This window comes from Sinocyclocheilus grahami, unplaced genomic scaffold (genome assembly GCF_001515645.1).
Source record: "Sinocyclocheilus grahami isolate Dianchi unplaced genomic scaffold, SAMN03320097.WGS_v1.1 scaffold1856.1, whole genome shotgun sequence".
Lineage (NCBI taxonomy): Eukaryota > Metazoa > Chordata > Actinopteri > Cypriniformes > Cyprinidae > Sinocyclocheilus > Sinocyclocheilus grahami.
Genome location: NW_015507035.1, coordinates 117,541 through 127,494, shown reverse-complemented (window position 1 = coordinate 127,494; position 9,954 = coordinate 117,541). Strand labels below are relative to the sequence as shown.

Sequence of the window (9,954 nt, the reverse complement as noted above, 5' to 3'; positions counted from 1 at the left end):
TATAATCCCATCTTGGTTTTGGGTTTTCTTCTTCTTTAGATTTGATTGGTGGCTGACAACCAATTTTAAAGGTGCGTTATCGCCACATACCAGGGGCATCATTGGATTAATGTGGGCAGTCCCATAGTGTAGGCTGCTCACAGAGAGCCTGCGGTGAGCCCAAAGCTGTGGGCCTCACCTGGGCAAGCCCACACTGGGCCTGTTTAGGTTTGGTGTGGGCTGGACCTAGCCCACTGTGCCCGCAAAAAGCCAGCATGGGCCCCCCGCAAGGACATGTTTGCAGGGGACTCTGTGTGTGTGTCAGTCAGTTGTGTGTGTGCTTAATGTGACACAGAGACACTGAAGAGTTGTTATAATAAACTCTAAATACAACGTATAGTGGTTGAGTGAATGTGTGTATGAATGTGTGTAAGTGTGTGAGTGTGTGTGTGTGTCAGAGACACTGTAGAAGGACAGAGAGCCGCTCGGTTCGTCCAGAAACACTTCTACTCTCTTACAGGAGTCTGAAGCAGCAGAGATGACAGTTTCCTTATCATTGTGACGGACAGTGAATCTGTGATCAGAGCAGATCAGACTCCAGAAGTTCACATTATATCCAAACACACAGTCATAACTCCAGCTCACTCCTTTCCTCTGGATTTCTTTATAAGCCACTGCTATTTCAGGATCATTTCCACTCCATTCAGTCTCCCAGTAACAGCGTCCAGTCAGACTCTCTGAACACAGAACCTGAGGATTATACCCATCAAATCTGTCTGGATGATCAGGATGTGACTGCTCCTCTTTCACATATGTCACCTTTCTGTTCTCCTCAGACAGAATGAGGAAAACATTTGCTGTGTTTGGATCCAGTGTGAGATCACAGGCATCTGAACACAAGACACACATTACAACACACACATTTACAACTAAACTACAAACAAGAAAACTGTGTGTCTGATTGAGGACTTACATTTGTGGAGTCCTGATGTGATCCTGAATTCTCCTCCATGATCCACACTAGAAAATACACACACACACACACACACACAGTGTCTATTAGTTTCTCACACAAACACACAAAATCTTCTCATATTGAAGACACAAACTCTCATCTTTTTTCATTCGATTGTTTTACACAAACTCTCTTATATCTGTCTCAAGCAATCTAGCAACCACCCAAAACACCCTAGCAACTGTGCAGCAACGCACTAGACTGCACACTAAACACCATAGTAAATGCACAGCGATCTCTGAGAAAGAGACAGCATAAACTCAAAACCTTCAAGGCCGTGCAGCAGGGCAACCGGGTGACTGGGTTATATTGCAGCACAAAAACATAAAAACAACTGCAGAGCACGCCATGGAGGCAGCCATTAGCGTCGGCGCCATCTTAAGACAATCTCATCACCTGTATTGGACAGGTGATGAGCAGTGCCTGGTTTTCTCGAAGGTGTAGAACCATCTCCAGGATGATCAGAAGAAATGGACAGCACCTGCGTTAAATATATGAGTGTCACAGCAAAGGGTCTGAATACTTAGGACCATGTGATATTTCAGTTTTTCTTTTTTAATAAATCTGCAAAAATGTCAACAATTCTGTGTTTTTCTGTCAATATGGGGTGCTGTGTGTACATTAATGAGGAAAAAAATTAACTTAAATGATTTTAGCAAATGGCTGCAATATAACAAAGAGTGAAAAATTTAAGGGGGTCTGAATACTTTCCGTACCCACTGTATATATACACCTGTTAATTAGGCTGATTACTGATTGTATTCATCCAGAACTTTGTTAATAAAACATTTAAAATCATGTTAATTACTTATAAAGCCTTGAATGGTTTAGCATCTCAATACCTGAGCGACCTCTTATCGCATTATAGTCCTTCACGTCCGATGCGTTCTCAAAACTCGGGCAATTTGATAATACCTAGAATATCAAAATCAACTGCGGGCGGCAGATCCTTTTTCTATTTAGCACCCAAACTCTGGAATAATCTACCTAACATTGTTCGGGTGGCAGACACACTCTGTCAGTTTAAATCTAGATTAAAGACCCATCTCTTTAACCTGTTTTACACATAACACACTATTGCATTTCTATAATTAAAATCCGTCAAAGGATTGTTAGGCTGCATTAGGTCAACCAGAACCAGGAACACTTCCCATAACACACTATGTAAGTGTTACATCGTAAGAAGAATGGCATCAACGCTAATATTAGTCTGTTTTCTTTCTTATTCCGAGGTCACCGTAGCCACCAAATCCTGTCTGTATCCAGATCAGATGGTGATTGCTGCCACCAGGATCCAGTCTGTATCCAGATCAGATCAGCTCATTTCACCATGTGGGTTGGGGGAGTGGTTAGTGTGCATGACTGGCATGTTGTCAGAACCTGTCAGTTAAGGTTCAAATCCCGGGTGAAGCATGTATATAATTTTAATAAATATTTAAAAGTTGTGTTTTTATCGTTCTGTTCTTGTAATGTGTTGTAACATCTCTATGACAACTGAATGAACTCATTGTGAATATGTTATTTTGGTCATGAAAAAATTAACATTAATAAAATACATCAATCCACAAGGTCTGGCATTTTTTACATATTAATATTTTTATGTAAATATATTAATTGTTCTGCTGCATTAACTCTACTTTTATACTTTGCAGGAGTTAGATTAAGACAGATGTGCGATTGTCTGGTTTGTTCCGGACCCTGTCGATCAAGAGCAGATTCAGGTCTCGAAACACTTGTGAAAAGCCCCAATGCTTTGATTCGCCTTAGTCACGTGACATGGGTGTTTCGAATCACACTTCGGAGCAGTGTTTCGAAATATCTGCGCTTCAGCATCTTGACACCGTGTCGAAACATCAGTTTTGTGTCAGTTATCTCTAATAAATGCTACAATTGGATCTTCTTGTTTAGGAGCATTCCGTGACAGAACAAACCAGTCACTTCAAGATAAAGCAGATTTACTTTGTTTTTGGACTATGGATATCCGGATATCTCCTCCTGCCACTAAGAAGGAGCAGATGGCTCGACTTCGGGCTCTGATGGCTCTGAGGCAGCAGGGAATAGAGGTAGGAGGTTCTGCCCAGACCTTTTGGACTCTTGCGGTGGGGCTAAATTACAATGAGACTGCGCTTAAAGATCTTTATAATGTCTCTCTGGATAATCCTTTGCCCCAGTGGGAGATGGAGGGACTCAGGATCCTAGACTTCAGGGGTTGTCAAGTATCTCCATCAGCGTAGTAAGTGGGCTATACCAGGTCAATCAGAGCCCTTCTGTGGGGATTTTCCTATGAGCCCTGGCCTTCTGACTCCCACTGAGAAGTGAAGATCGAGAAGGAGGAGGGCCGCAAGGTCCACTCCAGTCCTTGAATCTGCTCCAGAACCCGCTCCAGTCTATGAGTCTGACCCATGTCCGGTGGTCCTGGAGGACCCGGCTTCAGTGATCTCAAGTCAGGTGGTCCTGGAGGAACTAACTCCGGTGGTCCTGGAGGACCTGACTCTGGTGGTCCTGGAAGACCCGACTCCAGTGGTCCCAAGTCTGGTGGTCCTGGAGGACCCGACTCCAGTGATCTCAGAGATCACTACAGGGCCGCTCGATTTCACTGCTGCGGCCATAATCAAGAAGGCCATCTTTGCCTTTAACCTCTGGGCTGTTCTGCGTGCATGGGCCACTTCAGAGTCCCCTCCAGTCCAGGAGCCCTCAGAGTACACTCCAGAGCCTGCTCCACTCCGGGAGCCCTCAGAGTCCACTCACGAACCCGCTCCAGCCTAGGAACCCTCAGAGTTTACTCCAGAGTCTGCTCCAGTCCGGGAGTCCTCAAGAGTCTGCTCATGAACCTGCTCCAGTCCGGAAGCCTTCAGAGTCCACTCCAGAGTCCGCTCCAATCCAGAAGCCCTCAGAGTCCGCTCCAGTCCGGGAGCCTTCAGAGTCCACTCATGAACCTGCTCCAGTCCAGAAGCCCTCAGAGTCCACTCCAGAGTCCGTTCCAGTCCGGGAGCCCTCAGGGTCCGCTCTAGAGCCCGCTTCAGTCTGGGAGTCCTCAGAGTCCACTTCAGAACCCGCTCCAGTTTATGAATTTGCTCCTGAGCTCACTCAAGTCTACGAGTTCATTTCAGAGTTCGCTCCCATCCAAGTCCACTTCAGAACCCACTCAAGTCTGAGTCTACCCCAGAGCCCACTCAAGTCTATAAGTTCACTCCAGACCCCACTCAAGTCTATGAGTCCACTCCAGAGCCCACTCAAGTCTACGAGTTCACTCCTGAGCTCGTTCCAGTCCATGAGTCCATTCTTCAGTCTATTCTCATTCTTCCCGAGGTGGTGGCTCCCATTTCTGAACATTCAGGTTACGGTCAAGGAGATCGTTGCGGCGTTATCTGCCTGTCCTGTTATGGCCATAGAGATTGTTAATTTAGCTGTGCTCTTCATTGCAGTCTGATCCTCCAGGGAGGTTATCTGCCTTGTAAGCTTCACTATGTGGATCTTTGGTTCCGTCGGCCTGGTTGTGGTGGTCGTCTGCTCTGCCATGGGGCCCTTCGGTTCCAACTGGATTCTGCTCCTGTCTTTTGTTGCTGGTTTATTACTTTTTGTTGCTCTGTTTTTACAGGTTCCTTTTTTGTGGATAACTTTGTGCATGCGTTTTTGCATTATGCTCTGTTGTGGATTGCTCTGTTATTGGACTCTTCAATAAATGCTGCAAATGGATTTTCTTTTTTAGGAGCATTCCGTTACACCATTTTGATTTTAGAGATTATTTTAATTGTGTTACAATGAAAATTGTAAAAAGTAATTTTTTGCAATTTGGTTTTTGGAAATGTCTAATGCAGTAATATTAGTAAGAATAGTTGGAACTGCTTTGGAAGTGTTATTAAGTTTTATTGTTATTTTTAACATTGCATTATTGTTATGGTTATCAGTTTCCATTATTTTATTTGTTCAGTAATACAAATTGTTCATAGTTGTGAAAATTCTCCTTGTGAAATAGGTTCAGTATTTGTGAGAATAGTTGGAACTGCTTTGGAAATGTTAAGTTTTATTGTTATTTTTGACATTGTATTATTGTTACGGTTATCTGTTTCCATTATTGTATTTGTTCAGTAATACAAATTGTTAGTGTCATAGTTGTGAAAATTCTCCTTGTGAAATAGGTTCAGAATAAAAAAATATATAGCTAAAGGTGGCGATTTGTTTCCTTTTTTTAATCTATAGAGCCATTTTTTTAAATTACACAGATTTTAAGACCTAAAAGGAATTGTCCCTCTGGTGGAAAACATTAGTATTGTGGCCTTCACCTCTCATTCGCTAGTCATTATGAATACTGCATTTATTGTTCTCTCACAATAAAGGCACAAGCCACAACATAAATCTTTGAAAACAAATGTTTTGGTCTGTTACAATACTAAAATACTTATAATATAATAATTGCAGCTTTTTACCCCGTTTGCAATAATTCTTAAAAAAAATTTTGTGTCGAGTGCAAGTGACGTCGCAGATAGTGGAGAATGCAAATGTCAATTACGAGTGACGTCACTTGCAGAGGAAGTGCAGGTGACGGAGAGTGCAAATCTGAGAATGCAAGTGCAAGTCTGCGGCCAGACCCTTCTCGAAACCTTGGTCTTTGGGGATTCATAAAATGGCTACTGTCACTTGAGAGTCAAAAATGCAAGACAAAAGTAATACCTGTGGTAACTGATGATATATTGAGGTCTTACAAAGCAAAACATTCAGTCTGTGCAATAAACTGAACATTATTTTCAGCAATATTACCTGTAATCCATAGCCTCAAGCAAATGAGGAAGTCCAATTATTTTCTGCAAACTAGTTATTTTGGACAATTTGTTTAAATGAACTGGTTCAACTAAGCAATTCACCAGTTTATATAATCACACGATGACATAACATACACTCAAAAACATTTACATTTTATTTATTTCAATTGTATACAAATTCTCCATCCATTTAGATTACAGTTTAAACATAAACAAATTAATAAACCTAATGTGAGTTAAATGCATCAGTCATGTGTGAATCAAACAAGATTTCACATAATTAAATGTTTTCTAATCCAAACTGTTTCTGAAACAGAAAACCCAGAGTTTCCCTCATATCAGGGTTAACATACTCAAAACATATATCGGCCGGGCTCTAATATTTACGATTGGATTTCCGGGACACTCCGTCTCGATCGGGAGGAGTTATATAATCATAATGACACCACACAATAAAGGATTTTTTGGACAAAAAATAATTTGCAACAAGCCTCGAATCGAACTACGCCCCCAATCGTTCAGGGGTGCAAATCAGGCATAAAATCTGCCTTAAATTCTTCAAATGTGTGGCCAGCCTTAGAGAGAGCTTCAATCCAGGTCAAAAACAGTGATTTAAAGCCGTTTCCAATGAACATACAGATGCTCTTTTTCCAAACGGCACACAATGTTCTCATATAGTCTCTGTGAAGCTCAGTATCCAAGTGGGACATAATTCAGTATTTTATGTTTTAAAGGAAGTTGGGCTTCTTTTCTTTTTTGTGAGAATCAAAGCAGCATCTCGTGACAACCATAAAAACAATGACAGATTCTCTCACAATCACAGAAGACAGGATGACTGTTAATACTCAACTTACTTGAGTTTGTCCAGATGGTTGAGTGTTTCAGAGAGCAGCTTCACTCCTGAATCTCCTGGATGATTGCAGCTCAGATCCAGCTCTCTCAGGTGTGAGGGGTTTGAACTCAGAGCTGAAGCCAGAGCAGCACAACTGTCTTCTGTCACCAAACAGCCAGATAATCTACAACAACAAGTTTTGAAGTAACAGCAGCCTAATATTCCAGTTTTGTGTCTTAATATTTATCAAACAGCAAATGAGAAAATCACTCATTGCTCTTGATTGAATAACTTTTATAGACTGACTAAGGATTCATATAAATGTTATTTATACAGTGAAGATGATGCAGGTTACTTTATTTAATTTCGGTCTATATTTCCTACCTGTATTTCTGCTAGACCTATCTGAATATTTTTAAAGGACTGTTTGCAAGGTCAATTTGGTACTCACATCCTGTCCAAGCTGCGGTGCACAGAAACGATCTATTACAGTGCGTGAGCACCACACTGAAATCTCTTTTGCTCCATCTCGTGCTTGAATGGCTTAAAACACTTTAATGTTTAATCTGACAATGCTTAAAACACGTGAAAATGATCAACTTTCTTGAGGAAGCAGCACTGGCCTGATCGTTCAGATTAGTTAAACACTGCATTCTCTTAACACCAGGTAAGCTAATTGTATTTGCATACCACTACTAGTGAATGAGCCAGTGTAATGCAAATATATCTGAAAGGTCTGACATAATAAAATGCGACATTAACAATATGGTATAAAACATTGTTTGTTTACATTGCGCCTCACATTAGGAAAACAATATTTGGGATACCACAATCAAAACTTTGTGATGTAGACAGTTTGATGTTGAATATTCATCCAAATTATGGTGAAAACCATAATATGTGTGTTAAAATAACATTTGTGTTCAAAAAGTACAGAAATACTTATATTACTTCAGTGGCTAACGGAGCAAACCTGTGGCGTCACACACTGTGGCTTTGCAAGATGGCGGCACCACTGCTCCAAAAGCTAACAAAATATCCCTTTTTCTTTGTTTGTTATATATTTTTTAATTAAAGTGTAAATCACTTTATCAAATAATGTAAACTTGACTGACTGCTTCACTTCCACTTTAAAACAGCTTCTTTGCATCTCTGTACAGCCTTCAGAAGGATCCCAGCATCAGAAATAAGTGGACAGTTTATCTTTAATGGCATCCTAGATCACGTCTGAGGAATATACAGTATATTTTTCACAGCCTCTGACTGTAGATTGTTTTGTAAATGAGGCTCAGCAGGGCTCGCAAAATCACTAGCCCGGCATCCCGGGGCTATAGTATCTTCTAGTCGGGCTACCAAAATGTATCACCACCTTTTTCTGTGCACACTCACTCAAATTGTGCACACAGAGAGTAGCATTTCATACAGCTTGTGAACACAGAATTGATTCCTGTTTCATGACTCCTTGCACTTCAGTGAACATGTGCACACAAAGTTATCTCAAAATAACTGTCTAGTCAAGTATTCTTGTAAACACAGGTGGTTATTTTTTTAATCTAATTGCAATATCTAATTGCAATCTAAATAACATGTATTTAGCGTCTTTGTTTGGATTGTGATTAAAAGGCAGTGGTTGCCTCTAATTTTAAACGGAAAGAGCACAGGCAAAGCCTTTGTTTGTTTGTATGAAGAGATTTCATGTATTTGTATCATTTATTTGTTTGTAGTGGGATTTGTTTTAAAATGTCAGGTTAGTTTTATTATTTTACATTTTAATTTCACAAACAAATGAGCAGAACTTTGAGAAATAACAAAAGGACACCTTTTCATTTATAATTTGTCTAAAGTCTCGTTTTGTTAAAAATTAGAAAATCGTATCTTGAAATCAGTATTGTGTTGAGTGAATCATTGCGTCCCTATATGCTACTAATTTTTGCTGTGGTATCAAAGTAAAGTGTTCGTTAAATAATAAGTGTTATTTAAAAAATAAAGAACCATATGTGTATATATACACGTTCTGAAGCCCCTAAACTGCGTATACATATACGTTCTGAAGCCCCTAAACTGAATGCGTTTTCAACTGAGGGGTACCCCTTGGATCTGATTTGTGCCACCTCAGATTCGATTGGCCCCCCCTACAACCCTTCAAAATGCATTGATTTTAACCATTAGATGCAGAAGGTTACCGGTGTAATAGAAATAGATGCGCTCAAAGCTTTCTAAGATCCAATCCATTTGATTAGTTAATTTTTTTTAATCGATGACCAGGTGCTGTATGTTTCCCAGAATTCTCTGCACTGTGAGTTAAATACATCATTTAATACCCAAGTATGTTGATTTGACAGTTAGGACTCTTCAGTCCAGCGCACAGCAGCTTTCCTCCTGAGTCCTGCAGGTCATTGTTACTCAGATCCAGTTCTCTCAGGTGTGAGGAGTTTTAACTCAGAGCTGATGCCAGAGCAGTACAACCTTCTTCTGTCACCGAACAGCCAGATAATCTACAAAAGTATTCTAAGTGTTAATGTAATAAAGAGATAATACAACAACAAAAGTGCTTCGAGTTGTGACCTGCAGGCCAAATGTGACAGTCATCATTTTCACCAAACAGCCAGATAATCTACAAAAAAGTGTTAATGTTAACATGCTTCATTTTAAGAGATATTTTAGATTTTAGACATGGGGTGTGGGAATGCTGAGGGTCCTGCAACACCCCTTGTAGAGGACTGTAAAAACAATACAAAAAGTTTAACAAACAAATAAAAACATTTTATGTTTTGACTAATGTTACTTGTTAGTGGACTATAAATCTGATCTCATGTGAAAGGATAATCAGTGACTGATGGAAAAATGCATTTTAGTGTCTTATTTATAAACTCTAGATGGGACTTTAAACTAATGTCAAATTAGTTGCAGTCTTTGCATGGCAGAATTAAAAGAGGGGTTTAGATCGTGGACAAGAGTCATCATTAGGGTTGGGCCGATAAACGATGCAATCGTCTATCGCCGATGGCTGACAGACATCACGATGTTGAGCCGGCATCGTGATCTCCCCCCCATACCCCCCACATCCCAATTCCATGTTCGGAAAGGAAATTAAGTGTACTACGGAACCCCTAAAGGGAATAAATAGCCTACGAGATGGGAGGATAAAAATAAATATTTCAATAGTTTCTCTCGCAATTATATAATTGGGTAATTACACTGTATATAAATTGCATCAGGGAGCCGCTACTAATATGCAGGGCATTGAAACCGCTTTTGAATGCGCGCTCTCTTTCGAGATCTGCGATCAAACAGACTCTATACTACGGAGCGGCAGTACCTACCACACATTTAACAAGATTAGATATTTGTCAGTGGTGCTCAGTATC

General features: G+C 40.4%; 1 protein-coding gene across 1 annotated transcript; it reads right to left on the bottom strand.

Moving 5' to 3' along the window:
• Nucleotides 1–298: 298 nt before the first annotated feature.
• On the bottom strand, nt 299–9,662 carry LOC107573052 (neoverrucotoxin subunit alpha-like). The gene is made up of 5 exons (XM_016259489.1): nt 9,643–9,662; nt 9,025–9,081; nt 6,609–6,713; nt 953–999; nt 299–869 (listed from the first exon to the last, which is right to left on the bottom strand). The coding sequence occupies exons 1-5, from the start codon at nt 9,660–9,662 to the stop codon at nt 301–303; spliced, it is 798 nt and encodes a 265-aa protein (XP_016114975.1). The 3' UTR covers nt 299–300.
• Between the last annotated feature and the right edge of the window lie 292 nt (nt 9,663–9,954).